The 18,101-nt window shown below is 40.1% G+C and overlaps 1 protein-coding gene across 1 annotated transcript in view; it reads left to right on the top strand.

The window, feature by feature from the left end:
* The window catches only part of kdm4b (lysine (K)-specific demethylase 4B), a 113,535-nt gene that overhangs the window by 62,521 nt on the left and 32,913 nt on the right, over positions 1-18,101 (top strand). Inside the window, exons 9-13 of the mRNA XM_067415294.1 lie at positions 888-1,084; positions 4,658-4,899; positions 7,531-7,712; positions 7,799-7,922; positions 16,661-16,839. Coding sequence (XP_067271395.1) covers positions 888-1,084; positions 4,658-4,899; positions 7,531-7,712; positions 7,799-7,922; positions 16,661-16,839 — 924 coding nt within the window. The remainder of the gene's footprint in view (positions 1-887; positions 1,085-4,657; positions 4,900-7,530; positions 7,713-7,798; positions 7,923-16,660; positions 16,840-18,101) is intronic.

The following is an 18,101-nucleotide window of genomic DNA, read 5'->3' as shown; positions in this document are numbered from 1 at the left end:
GGGATATGAGGGGGGAAGCACATTTATTTGAATATACTCCAGGGTTTCTACTGATACAAAGCCATATGCTAATCGCTGAAGTAACCCTTTAATGACCTTTTTTTTTAGGTCATTTTAGGTCTTTTTGTTGTTGTTGTTGTTATAATTATTATTATTATTATCAAAGTATTCTATTACAAATGTACTTTAAATATGTTCTTAGCAACTTTGCAAATGGATTTTTTACATTGAATTGTGTCCACATTTTAATGTGTTTTTAGCAGGATTGTACAATCTTTTAGATCCCCTTTTTTAGGCAATTTGCATACGTATTAGAATAACATTTTTTCCCACTTTTTTAGTTTTTTATTATAGAACTAATCCACAACTTTATTTTTATATTGAATAAAAAAAAACATTATTCAATTATATTATTATATTTAATCATTTATTTTATTTAAATGTATTTTATTCGATTTTCATTTATAGTACTTCATATTATTTATCATTTATTTAATATAATTATAATTTCTATTTTTTTATTATAGAAACAAGTTATTATAATTTTTTACAATTATTTTATTTATTTGTTTTCAATTTATAGTACTTTATATCGTTAATTTTATTTAACTATATTTTTTAGGTTTTTTTATAACATTTTTAGTTTAATTGATTTCTCGAGTTGTGAAGCTTTGTTAAATATATTGTGCGCAACATCACAACTATTTATTTATTAGCAAAATAAAATATCCGTTGTTGCGTCCATTAGCCCCGCCCACAGTGGAATCTCATTGGTCAGTCCACATAGCTGAGAACTAAACTGTTCTGATTGGCTGCGACTGTCCAATCATGCCCGTCCGTTTCACACTCGTTGATCTTGTTAACTGAGAGTTGTTTCTTCTCTGCAGTGTTCGTGCCGTAAGGACATGGTGAAGATCTCCATGGACGTGTTTGTTCGCTGCCTGCAGCCTGAGCGTTACAACCTGTGGAAGCAGGGCAAAGATGTCACGGTTCTGGACCACCTGAAGCCCACGAGCCTCACCAGCCCCGAGCTCGAGCACTGGAGGAAAAACAGAGTCACGTTCAGAGAGAAGCTCCTGCGCAGGTGCCAAACGCCCCACAATACCCCACAATTTGGCCACAATCTTAGGCCCCATTATCACTGCATGGTTTAAGTGACCCAATTCCGATTTTTTCGGAAAATAAAAATAAAAAATGTTTGCAAATTTATGAAAGTGACCACCAAAAAATAATAATTTTGGTCACAAAACAAAACAAACAAACAAATATATATATATATATATATATATATATATATATATATATATATATATATATATATATATATATATATATATATATATATATATATATATATATATATATATATATATATGCTAATCCTGGTGGGATTGAGCTATGAATAATAAATTTACAAATACTTTGTTCAATTTAAATAAATTAAATATTATAAGTTTAAGTAATTGAGTGATTCTGCATTTCCTATGCATGTTTTTTTGATTGCGCAATATAGGTCTTAAATTTTATTCATAAAGGTCTTAAAAAGTCTTAAATTTGACTTGGTGAAACCTGCAGATACCCTGAACTAGATGCGATTTTCGATGTGTTTAAAATACACAATATGCTTCAAATGATTATTAATTTTATGTAAATATGTACTACTTTAACGACAAGACAAGAAAATGAAATTGTTGTGGGAAAAAAACTAATGAAACACAACAGAAATTCGTCTCCCATCTGCTGATTTTAACGGTTATGGCACGCCCATCTCGGGAACTTGGGTTTCACAATTATTTCCGAACTTCCCAGTGGAAAACACGACATCAGAGGGCGTTCATGTGCAATTTTTACCTCGAAAACGCGTATTTATGATAATTCTGATAGCACATGAAGGCAGCATAACAATATTGCGATTGCGATAAACGATAATATTGTCGTTCTGAGACCATTTTCATCTTAAATAATGATAATGGCAGAGTAATGCAGGTACCCCTTTTCAAAGATCAATAAACTTTTGTTTCTTAAGACTATTTAAAACGGAAAACGGAAAACATAGCTGCAATAAATGAACAAAACAACCAAAAACAATAAAAGCAACGGACTCTCAGTCTGTTAACAAAAAATGAGCTTGAATGAATACCAAAAACAATAAATAAAATGGATGAAAACTGCAGCGGATGATTGCGTTTTAGGAGCATATTAGGGGCGGCGGTTCACTAAACCCACGGTTCGGTTCGTATCACGTTTTCAGGGTCACGCTTTTCACGTCTGTACGGTTGATGTTGTTTTTTCTTTTAATCGTTAACACTCCAGAAATTTACTTCAGCATATAATATATAGCTTAATTATACACAATTTAGGATACAATATTTTAAAAAAAAGTTATCATGTTATCATGCACAAACTGAACTTGACCATCTCGGAGGAGATTTTGATACAGCGAGATAGAAGACATGACGACATGCTTTTCATTTATTCACAGGAACTTGTGCCTTTTTAGCACACAAAGATTGAACTGAAGAATTACCTTGCATTTATCAAACTGCCAACTTCAGTGTAGCTTTAAGGCTTGTTTATACTCGATGCGTCGAGTGCGAGGGTGCGTGCGGCAAAAACGACGTCAACGCGGAGTGCGGGAGCCCATTTCGCTTGGCGGAGTGCACGCCAAATTTTGTAACTTTGCGTGCCGCTCCGCAACAGAAGAGCCACGAGTTCCAGCCGAATCTGGCCGAGCATGACGTCTCATCACGCCTAATGCTGCGTTCACACCGTACGCGAATGATTTACATGTTAAGTCAATGCAGAGACGCGAATTGGCATTCGGCGCGAATGGCGCGGCAAGGATCACGCGAATAGAGCGTTTTGAACGCGTGAATCGTGCGAAACACGCGGATCGCTCAAGTTGAAAAATCTGAACTTTGGCGGATATTCGCGCCGCGTTAACCAATGAGGCGCCTGCTTACTGCTGTCACGTGGTGAAGTGACGGATGGGAAACCCCGAGGCCAGAGTAATTTAAAAATACTACTGTATCGTGTCACAAAATGTAGTTTTAATAGTTTTTCAGGCGAGAATGTAGTTGTTAAAAGTTCAAATATGTGGTTTATTTATTAAGAGAGCTCCTATTTGAAAATTTGATCTGGTGTTTTCGGAGGTGTGAGACCCAGGCGATCAGCGGCGCTCAGCGCTCATCAACCCTGGTGAGAGCAGCCTTAACTCGGCTCGTCCTTCTGCTGACTGCCGCTGCCTGGCAGAAACCCCTCCCATGATGCGAATTTGCGTCTGTTGTGTAGTGAATGTCACACGCGAATGAAGCGAATTTCTCGCGCGAATGAAGTGAATGAATTCAAAATGTTCACACGTCCAACTTCGCGCGAATAGCGCGATTTATTCGCGTCATTCGCGTGCTGTATGAACGCAGCATAAAGGTACGTTCAGACCAACCGCGAAAAGAGCGTCTGGGGCGAATGATTTCCATGTTAAGTCAATGGAAAGGCGCGTTGACGTGTGTCTGGAGGTCCTGCGGCACGATAGACACGTTTCGTGCGGCGCGATGGACGCGGTTCCGCCTCATTCACGTGAATAACGCGAATTTAAAGCGTATTGAGCATCTTGTGCGATACACGCGAGTGGTGCTTTTTGTGCATTTACGCGTTTGAAGCGAATTCGCGTCTACGCCCGAGTTGAATTTTTTTATCTTTGCCGTCAATTCGCGCCACGTTAACCAATGAGGAGCCTGCTTGCTGCTGTCACGTGGTAAAATGACGTGATGAGAAACCCTGCATATAATTAAATAAATACTGATATTTTGTCACTAAATGTAGTTTTAATGCTTTTCCGTTGATAATGTAGTTGTTTAAAGCTAAAATATGTGGTTTACTTATAAAGACAGTGCCTATTTAAGAAGAACACTCTTGTGTTTTTGGAGTTGTGCGATCCAGGCGATCTCCGGGCGCTCAGCGCTCGTTAACCCCGGCGAGAGCAGCCTTTCCTCGGCCAGTCCCTCTGGCGTTTGCCGCCGGCTCAGATGTCTCTCTAGAGTTTAAAAATGACATATAGTTCGTCTTCTGTACATCTAATGGCCGATCTTTGGTCCAATTAATCTATTGTTGCCTACCGAATCATTTTGACTGAGGGCAAAGTGAAGTTTCATAACTTTATATTTTATTTAAATATACATGCAGTGAAGATAATCCAGATAGTGCGTTGGCTGAACCACGTGTGGCTGTTAATGCTTAATATATTTCACCTGGAGTGCGTCTATTTCGCCTTAAATGCTCGATTTCTACGCGTGTCCAATTAGCTGCGGACACGCAAATGGATTCAAAATGTTCATGCGTAAAACTAGGCGTGGTAGACGCGATTTTGACGCTCAATTCACGTTTGGTGTGAACGCAGCGTTAGTCTGCGCGTCGAGTAGAAACACCTCCCCATACAAAGCGCACGCAGTCAGCGAGAGAGACGAGGAAAACAAACAAGCATGCAAATGGGATTTAACGCGGCCAGAAAAATGATCAAGCTCTTTTTTTAATCGTGCGATTAATTGACCACGACAGGCCTACCTCCAGGGCAAGATTTGAATAGCCCTGATGTAGGTTTTAGTTGACTGTATGTATAACTACTAGTGTGACATTTTTTGTTATGCGTGGTTTGTCGCAGGGCTCAGGGGAAGGTGAAGCAGTTCCGGCGTCTGAAGCTGGAGGAGGTGAAGGTGTTGGTGGAGGAGGGGGTGGAGCTGGACATGAGCGAGTACATGCGTAAGGTGGAGGAGCGCGAGGAGCAGCGGAGGCAGCAGCGGGACGAGCGGATGGCGAGGGAGGCGATGCTCACGCTGGAGGCTTTGGAGAGGGAGGAGCAGGAGCAGGCGGAGGCAGAGGCGGAGGCGGCACTACGGGGAGCAGGTGACGGAGAATCAACCTTTAAAGGCCCGCTGAAATCAAAGTTGAAGTTGTTTAGCTTTTAGTAGGACTGTGTTAGCCTGAAGGGTATGAATAAGCTGGTGTGTTCAATTACAATATTTACATTTAGGAGATATAAGGAAACAGTCTCTCACTTCCGTTAAAGCGAATCTCATTGAGCGACTTAACCTTCTCGTCAAATCTTCTGTCCAATCAGAATGCTCTCTAGAATCTAAAGCCCGCCCCCTACGTTGCGGCTGAAATCGGTCAGTTGTTAACACACAGTTACTAATTTCTACAGGGTGAAAGGCACATAGCACACTATATATGTGATAGGAAACGATTCAGTGTAAATATGCTTTCATTTGAGGCGAATAAAGTCTGTTTTCACGTTAGTTTCACGCACCGCAGCAGCGCACACACACCAACGGCTCTGGTCTAAAGTTAGACTACTGACATGAGAGCGCAGCGCGGATCATATGCGCGAGTCCGCGCAGACAACAAACATATCGACCCATTTGAGTCCTGCACAGAATGCTGCATTACAACGCGATATGAAGGAGATTATGATGATGAACAGTGTTAGAGGAAACTGGCTTTACCAAACAGAGAGAAAGGTCCGCTCTAGTTAAACTGTGTATTAACGAAACGCTATTGGCTGTTTCAAAAAAGGGGAGGAGCTGCTAACAGCTGGAGCCGTTTCAGGAGAAATTACGTCAACACGTTGAATAATGCGGCGCGTTTCATTTCATTTAACATCTTTTATTAAAGCGCTCTTCAAAGCTTAAAGGGATAGTTCACTTTAAAATGAAAAGCCTGTCATCTTTCGCTCACCCCTTAAGTTGTTTTAAACCTGTATGAGTTTCTTTCTTCAGCTGAACACAAGGGAAGATATTTTGAAGAATGTCAATCAGTTAACTGGAGCCATTGACTTCCATAGTATTTTTTTTTCCTACTATGGAAGTCAATGGCTCCAGTTAACTGATTGACATTCTTCACGATATCTTCCCTTGTGTTCAGCTGAAGAAAGAAACTCATACAGGTTTGAAACAACTTGAGGGTGAGCGAAAGATGACAGAATTTTCATTTTAAAGTGAACTATCCCTTTAAATCCCACGCAGCCGATGAATACTAATGCTAAAAGGCACATTTGCATCTTAATGTGAGTGATTTTTACGGGAACTCAATCCCTGAAGAGTGCCTTGAGTTTGATGAAAGCCCCTGATGCGTTTTTGAAAAGGAAAAACGGCAGTTTCTGAAAGGAAAACATCTTTTGCACGGCCTTACAATAGCATCATAAACACAGTGAAACCTACAATTATCAGATCAACTGCGTTGTCTTGATAAATGTTGATTTTCACTTCGAACGACTGACAAAATGTGCAGAAAAACACGACTTTTGAACGCTTGGAGTGCATTAAGAGCACCCTGGCAACCACCCCAAAAACCTTAGCAACCATATGTATTGCAAACCCCTCACAACAACTAAGAAAGCCCTAGTTACCACACAGAACTGTTGTGACAGCCGCTCGAAACACCCTAGCAACCACCCAGGACAACTTAGCAACCATATAGCAATATAGTTGCAACCACTCAATCACCCTAGCGACCAAAACAGAATACCTCAGCAACTGTATGTAGCAAACCCCTGGCAACCAACCCTAGTAAACGCATAGCAATGTCATAGCGAACACCTTAGCAACAATATAGCAAACTCCTGGCAACCACTCATTTCACGCTAGCAACCACTCAGAATACCTTAACAACCTTATATAGAAATTCCCTGGCAACTACTCAGAAAGCCCTAGTAACAACATAGCAATGTCCTGGGAACCACTTAATCACCCTAGCAACTACCCAGAATACCTTAGAAACTGTATATCGCAAACTCCTAGCAACCGCTCAACCACCCAGAATACCTTAGGAACTATATATAGCAAACTGCCAACCACGTATGCACCTTAGCAACCCCCTGGCGACCACTTAATCACCCTGGCAACCACCCAGAATACCTTAGCAACTGTATATAGCAAACTCATTGCAACCACTCATTTCACCCTAGCAACCACCCAGAATACCTTAGCAACTATGTATAGCAAACTCCTGGCAACCACCTATTCACCCTAGCAACCACCCAAAATACCGCAGCAACCATATATAGAAATGCCCTGGCAACTACTCAGAAAGCCCTAGTAACCACATAACAATGTTCTGGCAACCAATTAATCACCCAAGCAACCACCCAGAATACCTTAGCAACTGTATATAGCAAACTCCTGACAACCACTCAATCACCCTAGCAACCACCCAGAATACCTTAGTAACAGTTTATAGCAATTCCTCAGAAAGCCCTAGTAACCGCATAACAATATCCTAGCAACCACTTAAAACACCCTAGCAACCAACTTGGAACACCTAATCAGCCCCATAACAATGTCCTAAATACCAACAAGATCACGCTAGCTACAACATAGCCACCACCTTTTAAACTAGCAACCACTTAGCAATACATTTGAAAGAACTTGGAACACCTTAGCAACAACATAGTACCACCCTAGCAACTGCCCTGATGGTATTTTCTTCCCATTCATTTATTCATTCATTCATTCATTCATCTGTTTCATCATTCACCAGGTGAAGATGGAAAAACAGATTTGCAGGATCCTCCGGCAGAAAACGGAGAGAAGAAGAAGAGGAAAAAGAAGAAGCCGAAGCATCCCGACGAGATCTCCTTTCAGGAAGCGTTTGAGCAGTTTGCCTCGGTCAATGAGGCGCAAATCCAGAATAAGGGGACCGCGCCACTGTCCAGCCTGCAGGTGAGCGGCTTCTCTGATTGGTTCTGGCCTACGGATGTTAAACATGGAGGTAAATTATGGTCAAATGTATATTTTATTGTTCTCAGCCGAGTCCTTTCACGAAGCTGAAGAAGAAAGTTGAGGTGAAGAAGAGTCGAAGGCATCCAATCAGCAAGCCACCCATGCGCTCGCCTCACTCCATCGTCAAACAGGAAGCCTCCAGCGATGAGGGTGGGTAACCGATAGCGTGACATCATCAGTGCGAGAACAAAACGCGCAATGCACTCTCAGTATATACAATTGTTTATTAATATTTTGGTCCTCATTCGTAAAACGAGCAGATTTCTGCTTGTAAGACAGAAATTCAATATAAAATTTTACGCAAGAAAATATTAACGAAAAAATTTCATGAATTTCGGAATGATTTCTTTAAAATGACGTACAAAAAATTTGTGAAGGCGCGTTTCAAAAATGACGTTTGAAATAATATACAAAAAATCAAATGATGTTGTTAAAGTTGTTCGTACAACCGTAAACTGTTGTGAAAGGTTTGCCCAAATTTGTTTTGCTTTTAAAAAACGAATTATATTTTAAATTGTTCGTAAAACCATTCAAAATAAGATAAAGTCTAATAATATTCTTAAAGTTGATCGTTCAACCGTAAAATGTTGTTAAAGATTTACCCAAATTTTTTTTACTCCAGTTTTATAGATGGCAGACGTAAAATTGTATTGTTTTTTTAAATTGTTCGTAAATTCATTATAAAATGACACAAAAAGTCTAATGATATTCTTAAGGTTGATCGTACAACCGTTCTAGCGTAAATGTTTATGAAAGAATTACCCAATTTCGTTATACTACTTTTCGTAAAATCAAATTATTAATTTATTTATCATTCAGAAAATTGTTATTTTTCAGATTCAATTCAACATTTTACGTAAAAATATATTTATGAAAGATTTTCATTAACTTCGTCCTTAAAATAAAATGACGTACATAGATTTGTTTATAAAGTTTGTACGATAAAGTTTATAATGATGTACTTAAATTTGTGAAGGCATTCTTGCAGGCTCTTTTCAAAAAAGATATATACAGATATATTGTATATAATATACAACAAAATGAATGTTGTTGTTAACACTGTCCGTACAATCGTAAACTGTTGCGAAAGATTTACCCAAATTCATTTTGCTCCACTTTTATAGATGGCGGACGTTAAATTTTATTGTATTTTTAAATTGTTCGTTAAATCGTTAAAAATAAAACAAAAAGTCTAATGGTGTTCTTATGGTTGATCGTACAACCATTCTTGCGTAAGTGTTTCTGAAAAATCTTTTATAGATGGCGGTCGTAAAATCGATTTATGTATTTTAGTTTGTAAAACCATTCTTGTGTTAATTTTTATGAACTTATTTTGCTCATGTTTCAAATAAAGTTCGTAATGATGTACGTACAATTATGAAGCCATTTTTTACAGGCACATTTCAAAAATGACATACAAAATAATGTATAAAAAGTCTGATGTTCTTATGGTTCATTATACAACGAACATACAAAAATTTACCCGAATTCTTTTTAATAGTCTTAAACTCAAATAACATTTTTATATTGTTCGTAAAACCGTTCTTGTGTTGTCACATTCAATTAAAATTTTTTACAATAAAAGATATTTCCGAAAGTTTTTCTCGTTACAAATGAATTACGTATTCACCTCCATAAAATGTAATGACGTACATAGATTTGTTTATAAAGTTCGTACGATAAAGTTCGTAATGACATCTTTAAATTTATTAAGCTATCCTTGCTGGCACGTTTCAAAAATTATGTTCAAAATAAAGTAATGACATGTAAGTGTTGTATATAAAATTTGTACGATAAAGTCCGTAATATGTATTAAAAAGTCTAATAATGTTCTTAAGGTTCATTGTACAACCATTCTTACGTAAAACGTTAAATTGAAAACAGTAATTTATGTAATAATATCTTTACGAAAGATTTATCCGAATTGTGCGTAAAATCGAATTATCGTTTTAAAATGTTCGTTTTCCGTAATGTTCGTGAAATCAAATGATATTCGTAACACCATTCATAAATTGTTAAATAAAATGCAGAAATTTGCATTAGAATAGTTTAATGAAGAATTTGCCTAAATTGCTAGATTCATAAATGCCAGTCGTAAAATGAAATCCTGGTAAATTAGTTTGGACGTCTGTTCTTATATAAATAACATGCCTGTTAGGTAATATGAGAAATATTGTCATCCTAGATTAATGTCTGATGGTAAATTTTCCACTGCGGAGAAAGTTGTTAAAAGTTAGATTAGTTTTTACAGTATGAATGTTTCTAGAACATTTCATTTGGCCGTTTCATTTCAGAGTGCTCTGCTTTGGTGGAGAGTTTGTTTGTTTGCTGTGAAAGTCTGTACTTGCGAGCACAAAGAGCAAAAGCAATAAAGTATGAAAGAAAGCAGCCACAAACAATAAGCCCTTTATAAAATCGAGCGGCTGAAAGACGGTTATTGATTTGTCTGTGCTGTGTGTTATGAACAGACAGACAGCTGTAAACCTGCACCGCCTGCTGTCACTGTAGGGGGCAAAATACATGACAGAGGGGCATCAAAACCCTCCAAAAATACATCTTCACCTGCTGTCTGTAGAGTCCCGATCAAAGACAGAGGAGAACACTATCATCCTGCCCTGTTTAACTCTAGAGAGGATTCATTTACCTGAAACGATCTGCACTGCCAGTGTTAATGAGGCACGACAGGATTAAAACTCTTATTGGGCTTCTACACTCTGCAATTATTATTGCAAATAAAAAAATATATCCATCCATCCATCCATCCTTCCATCCATCTATCATCTAAAATGTCTGTCTATCTGTCTGTCTATCTGTCTTTGTCTGTCTGTCTGTCTGTCTGTCTGTCTGTCTGTCTGTCTGCCTATCTATCTATCTATCTATCTATCTATCTATCTATCTATCTATCTATCTATCTATCTATCTATCTATCTATCTATCTATCTATCTATCTATCTATCTATCTATCTGTCTGTCTGTCTGTCTGTCTGTCTAGATGTCTGTCTATGTCTGTCTGTCTAGATGTCTGTCTGTCTAGATATCTGTTTATCTGTCTGTCTAGATATCTGTTTATCTGTCTGTCTAGATATCTGTCTGTATAGATATACATTTACATTTACATTTATGCATTTAGCAGACGCTTTTATCCAAAGCGACTTACAACTCAGGAGAACAGGAAGCGATCCGTCAAGAAGAGGCAACGAAACACAAAAAGTGCCCTAAATACTAAGATTTGCACACTGCTCAGAGTAGCAAAGACCAGAAAAGGAAAGAAGAAAGGAGAAATAGAGGGGGAATTTTTTTTTTTTTTTTTTTTTTTTTTTTTTTTTTTTTTTAATGTAAGATTAAGTGCTCATGGAAGAGATGAGTTTTTACCTGTCTTTTGAACGAAGTGAGTGATTCTGTTGTGCGTATGGAGGACGGAAGATCGTTCCACCAACCCGGAACAATGAAAGAAAAAGTTCGAGAGAGGGATTTCATGCCTCTCTGTGATGGTACCACAAGCCTTCGCTCATTAGCTGAGCGAAGGCTTCTGGTGGGTGTGTAGACGCGTAGGAGTGAGTCGAAGTATGCGGGTGCTGCGCTTGTGGAAGATCCATAAGCAAGAGTCAGGGCTTTGAATTTGATCCGGGCAGCGAGTGGTAGCCAATGCAGAGAGACGAATAGAGGTGTGACATGAGCCCTTTTGGGCTCATTGAATACAAGACGTGCTGCAGCGTTCTGGATCATTTGCAACGGTTTGATTGCACAAGATGGAAGTCCAGCCAGAAGCGCGTTGCAATAGTCAAGTCTAGAAATGACCAGGGCTTGGACAAGAAGCTGTGTTGCATGCTCCGTAAGGAACGGTCTGATTTTCCTGATATTGTGCAATGCAAACCTGCATGACCGAGCCGTCTTCGAGATGTGGTCTTTGAAGGACAGCTGGTCATCAAAGATTACTCCAAGATTTCTGACCGACCCCGAAGGAGTAATCAGAGATGAACCTAGCTGGATGGTAAAATCGTGTTGTATGGTGGGGTTAGCAGGGAAAACAAGCAGCTCAGTCTTTGCTAGATTGAGCTGCAGGTGATGTTTTTTCATCCATGCCGAGATGTCCGCCAGACAGTTTGAGATTCGTGCAGCTACTGTGGGGTCATCTGGTTGAAATGAGAGGTAGAGTTGTGTGTCATCAGCATAGCAATGATAAGAGAGACCATGTGCCTGAATGATGGGTCCCAGTGATGTAGTGTAAATGGAGAAGAGGAGAGGTCCAAGCACTGAGCCCTGAGGAACCCCCGTGGTCAGTTGATGTGTTTTGGATACCTCTCCTCTCCAGGCAACCTTAAAAGACCTACCTGTGAGATAGGACTCAAACCAGTGGAGTGGAGTCCCTGTGATGCCCAGTGATGAGAGGGTGGACAGAAGAATCTGATGATTCACAGTGTCAAAGGCAGCAGACAGATCAAGGAGGATGAGGACTGATGATTTGAATGCAGCTTTAGCCAGCCGCAGGGCTTCAGTAACTGACAGTAATGCCGTCTCAGTTGAGTGGCCCTTTTTGAAGCCTGACTGGTTTACGTCCAGTTGATTAGACTGTGAGAGGAAAGATGAGACCTGGTTGAAAACAACTCTTTCAAGTGTTTTCGCAATGAATGGTAGGAGAGAAACAGGTCTGTAGTTCTCTACAAGTGATGTGTCTAATGTGGGTTTTTTAAGCAGTGGGGTTACCCGAGCCTGCTTGAATGTGGTGGGGAAGATGCCGGTGGAGAGAGATGTGTTGATGATGTGTGTGAGTGCTGGTAAGAGTGTAGGGGAGATGGCTTGTAGGAGATGTGAGGGGATGGGATCTAGAGGGCAGGTAGTGGGATGGCTGGAGAGGAGAAGCTTAGATACTTCATCCTCAGTGAGTGTAGAGAAGGAGGAGAGAAGATGTTTGGCTGTGGAAGTGGCTGATTCAAAAGTGTGTGTGTGTGGAGGTGTGAACTGACTGCTGATGAGTGTGGTTTTGTTTGTGAAAAAATTGGCAAGATCGTCTGCAGAAAGAGAGGTGGTGGGAGGTGGTGGAGGGGGACAGAGGAGAGAGGTGAAAGTTCTGAAAAGTGTGCGTGAGTCTGAGGTGCTGTTGATTTTGTTGTGGAAATATGCGGATTTAGCTGTATGGACGTCCTGTGAGAAGGAAATGAGCAGAGATTGGTACTTACTCAGGTCAGATGGGTCGTTTGATTTGCGCCATTTTCTCTCTGCTGCCCTAAGTTTGGTCCGGTGTTCACGAAGAACATCAGATAACCAAGGGTTAGAGGGAGTAGCGCGAGCTGGCCTAGACGACAGAGGGCAGATAGTATCTAGACAAGTGGTTAAAGTGGAACATAAAGTGTCTGTTGCAGTGTTGACATCCATAGAGGAGAATTGTGTGGGTGACGGAAGAGAGGATGATACAACGGAGGAGAGGTGAGAGGGAGAAAGAGAACGCAGGTTTCTTCTGAAACTAACTGGTAGAGGAGGTGGAAGCATAAGAGTAGTGAGATGTATATTAAATGTGATGAAGTAGTGATCCGAGAAGTGTAAGGGTTTGACCAAAGTGTTTTCTGTAGTGCAGTTGCGTATGTAGATGAGGTCAAGTTGGTTGCCAGATTTGTGTGTGTGTGAGGTAGTAAGAAGTTTGAGATCGAATGAGGATAGAAGGGAGTGAAAATCTGTAGCATACGGTTTGTCCAGGTGGATGTTGAAATCACCAAGGATTACAAGTGGGCTGCCATCCTCAGGGAATGAGGACAGCAGCACATCTAGTTCCTCAACAAAGGTGCCCAATTGACCTGGAGGGCGGTAAATGACTACAAGATGGATTTTAGCAGGAGCTGTAACTGTAATAGCATGGTATTCAAATGAGATGTTATTACAGAGAGAGGTGTGGGTTGAGTATTTCCAATTGTTTGTGATAAGGAAACCTGTGCCTCCACCTCTGCCAGTGTGGCGAGGGGTGTGTGAGAAGGAGAAATTGTTAGAGAGAGCAGCAGGAGTTGCTGAGTCTTCTGGACGGATCCAGGTCTCAGTCAAGGCCAAGATATTCAGATTGGAATGAGTGGCGAAGGCTGGAATGAAGTCAGCTTTGTTTACAGCTGACTGACAATTCCATAGACCCAGAGAAAAGGAGGGAGGGATATTAGTAGAGGAAGGAATAAGACGCAGATTAGCAGTGTTGCGCTGCCGTCTGCGTCTGATAGTGGAGCGAGGGGTAGAAATAGTGGGTATGTATTGAAAGCACATTGTGAAAAGAGAGAGAAGGAGAAAGAGGATAGGGAAATAAATAAATACTTAAGTGCGTTCTTGGTGTTCGTTCTACGGTGGAGTCGATCGTAGGTCGAGTCGAAAACGAATGTCTTTACACTTGTCGGTCTTCACACGAGGCGGCTGAACACGAGGGCTGAACGCTCCCGCTGACGCTACCGCGACAGCGCTGACACGCTTATTAAATACACACTGATCACTGCTTGAGGGATAGCAGGTGTGGACGCTTTTATAATTATCCCAAAGATTAATCAACGCAACGGTCTGCCAACGACTCAAATCGAAACCAAACTATCACTCACTACCTGTGCTAAAAGCCAACAATTATTATTTAATAACGGCTCGTGATTGCGTACAGCGCGCTTCAAACTGCCCTGGTTAAAGTGCAATTTGTGAGTAGCTCACGGAACAAAGTTATGAATAAAAAGAATAAGTGCAGAAACGAAAATGTATCTTCCTTCTAGTAATTAAAACACCAAGCAATACAGCAAATACAGAGTATTTCGGATAGACTTACTTGCGATTCGAGCTCCTTCTGTGACCGACGCGCTTCTCCTAATGGCCGGCTAACTTGCTCGGCTTTAAATATACAGTCCGCCCTTATAATTATCCCAAAGATTAATCAACGCAACGGTCTGCCAACGACTCAAATCGAAACCAAACTATCACTCACTACCTGTGCTAAAAGCCAACAATTATTATTTAATAACGGCTGGTGATTGCGTACAGCGCGCTTCAAACTGCCCTGGTTAAAGTGCAATTTGTGAGTAGCTCACGGAACAAAGTTATGAATAAAAAGAATAAGTGCAGAAACGAAAATGTATCTTCCTTCTAGTAATTAAAACACCAAGCAATACAGCAAATACAGAGTATTTCGGATAGACTTACTTGCGATTCGAGCTCCTTCTGTGACCGACGCGCTTCTCCTAATGGCCGGCTAACTTGCTCGGCTTTAAATATACAGTCCGCCCTTATAATTATCCCAAAGATTAATCAACGCAACGGTCTGCCAACGACTCAAATCGAAACCAAACTATCACTCACTACCTGTGCTAAAAGCCAACAATTATTATTTAATAACGGCTGGTGATTGCGTACAGCGCGCTTCAAACTGCCCTGGTTAAAGTGCAATTTGTGAGTAGCTCACGGAACAAAGTTATGAATAAAAAGAATAAGTGCAGAAACGAAAATGTATCTTCCTTCTAGTAATTAAAACACCAAGCAATACAGCAAATACAGAGTATTTCGTATTTGAGTATAGAGTATATCTGTATTATATCAAATACAGATATAATTTCTGTCTATATGTCTGTCTGTCTATATGTCTGTCTGTTTAGATGTCTATCCGTCTGTCTGTCTATATGTCTGTCTGTCTGTCTGTTCATATGTGTGTCTGTTTAGACGTCTGTCTGTCTGTCTGTCTGTCTGTCTAGATGTCTGTCTGTTTAGACGTCTGTCTATATGTCTGTCTGTTTAGACGTCTGTCTGTCTATATGTCTGTCTGTATATATGTGTGTCTGTCTATTTGTCTGTCTAGACGTCTGTCTGTCTGTCTACGTCTGTCTGTTTAGACATCTGTCTGGATAGACGTCTGTCTGTCTATATGTCTGTCTAGACGTCTGTCTGTCTATATGTCTGTCTAGACGTCTGTTTAGACGTCTGTCTGTCTGTATATATGTCTGTCTAGACGTCTGTTTAGACGTCTGTCTGTCTGTATATATGTCTGTCTAGATGCCTGTTTAGACGTCTGTCTGTCTGTATATATGTCTGTCTAGACATCTGTTTAAACGTCTGTCTGTCTGTTTAGACGTCTGTCTGTATATATGTCTGTCTAGACGTCTGTTTAGATGTCTGTCTGTCTGTATATATGTCTGTCTAGACATCTGTTTAAACGTCTGTCTGTCTGTTTAGACGTCTGTCTGTATATATGTCTGTCTAGACGTCTGTTTAAACGTCTGTCTGTCTTTATATATGTCTGTCTAGACGTCTGTTTAGATGTCTGTCTGTCTGTCTGTATATATGTCTGTCTAGACGCCTGTTTAGACGTCTGTCTGTCTGTATATATGTCTGTCTAGACATCTGTTTAAACGTCTGTCTGTCTGTTTAGACGTCTGTCTTTATATATGTCTGTCTAGACGTCTGTTTAGATGTCTGTCTGTCTGTCTGTCTGTATATATGTCTGTCTAGACGTCTGTTTAGATGTCTGTCTGTCTAGACATCTGTTTAAACGTCTGTCTGTCTGTTTAGACGTCTGTCTGTATATATGTCTGTCTAGACGTCTGTCTGTCTTTATATATGTCTGTCTAGACGTCTGTTTAGATGTCTGTCTGTCTGTTTAGACGTCTGTCTGTCTGTATATATGTCTGTCTGTCTGTATATATGTCTGTCTGTCTGTATATATGTCTGTCTAGATGTCTGTTTAGATGTCTGTCTGTCTGTTAAGATGTCTGTCTGTCTATATGTCTGTCTGTCTGTCTACATGTATAGATGTCTGTCTTGACATTTATCTGTCTGTCTAGTAGAGAAGATCTAGTTATTTCTGCGCGACTCTTCTATAGTGTGTGAAGGGCAGTGAATCTAACGTGTGTGTGTGTGTGTGTGTGTGTTATCTCTCTGTGTTGCTGTAGAGTTATCCTCGGGGCTGTCTGCGGTCGGAGGCGCGGGACCGGAGACCAAAAAGGACCTGTGGCAGAACCTGCTCCAGAACTGCTTGCCAAACTTCCTGGCCGAAAAGCAGTTCAACGCGGCCATGGCGACCATTGAGCCCCACTGCGCCGTGTGCACGCTGTTCTGTCCATACACACAGGTAACGGATGCATCGCTATCACAACACACTGCAAAAAAAGCTCTTCTTACTTAGTGTTTGTGTCTTGTTTCTAGTCCAAACATCTAAAAATTTACTAGACAAGCGAAATAAATTGTCTTGTTTTGGGAAAAATTCAAACAGAAACGATATTATTTTTCTTACCCCACTGGCCGATTATTTATCTTATTTTAAGCAAAAACTCTAAAAAACTAATATTTTAAACTTGTCTAGTAAATGTTTCTTAATATAAGAATTTTTAGAAATTTCGACTAGAAACAAGACAAAAATACTAAGTAAGAAGAGCATTTTTTGCAGTGTACTGAGACAGACCCACGTAAGCAGACTTTTGACTATTGACATAAAATCAGAACGCTTGACCAATCACAACACACTGGTCCAGCCGACCAATAAGAGCATGGGAATTAAAGGCAGGGTAAGTGTTATTTCAAAACCGCTTTACAAAACGAAATTACAAACATGTAGCCAATCAGCAGTAAGGGGCGTGTCTATTAATGATGGTGAGAAGAGAGGCTCAGTGCACGCCATTATTCAAAACACACGACACTCACGACGGACATTAGCCGAGAACTAATATATGCCGGCTTTTGTTTGAATATTCTCGTGTCCTATTGGCTTGTTTGTCCATTTGCCATCGTATTGTCGTTCACTTCAATCAATCAACCAACTTTATTTGTATAGCGCTTTTACAATGACAGATGTTTCAAAGCAGCTTCACAGTGTTAAACAGGATAGTATTGCAACAAAATTTGATTTGGCTTTGATTTGTGATGATAAAGAGCCGTTCATTTCCACACCGTATGGAGCATCTACATCTCCTCACTGTCTGTTTCAAGATCAGCTCACACAATGTGTCCCGTAAGTCAGATACTATACTCCTAATATATGTTTGTTTCCTTTTTTCATGATCGTTATAACTCTAATCCTGTCATAATTATAATATGTCGTTAGTTGGATTGTCGGCTCGTGTTCTATCGAGTGGTTTATGAGAACGGTTTGTGTTTTTGTGACGGTTATAACTCTAATCTGGTCAGTGGTGGAGGAAGTACTGAATCTCAGTACTTAAGTAAAAGTAGAAGTAACCAGAGCCATATTTACTTAAGTAAAAGTAGAAGTACTACAACGACAATCCTACTTAAGTAAAAGTAGAAGTACTACAACGGCAATCCTACTTAAGTAAAAGTAGAAGTACTACAACGGCAATCCTACTTAAGTAAAAGTAGAAGTACTACAACGACAATCCT

Source organism: Pseudorasbora parva, chromosome 14 (genome assembly GCF_024679245.1).
Source record: "Pseudorasbora parva isolate DD20220531a chromosome 14, ASM2467924v1, whole genome shotgun sequence".
NCBI classification, from domain to species: Eukaryota; Metazoa; Chordata; class Actinopteri; order Cypriniformes; family Gobionidae; genus Pseudorasbora; species Pseudorasbora parva.
The sequence above is the reverse complement of the archived record's forward strand: the minus strand, read 5'-3'. Positions and strand labels throughout refer to the sequence as shown.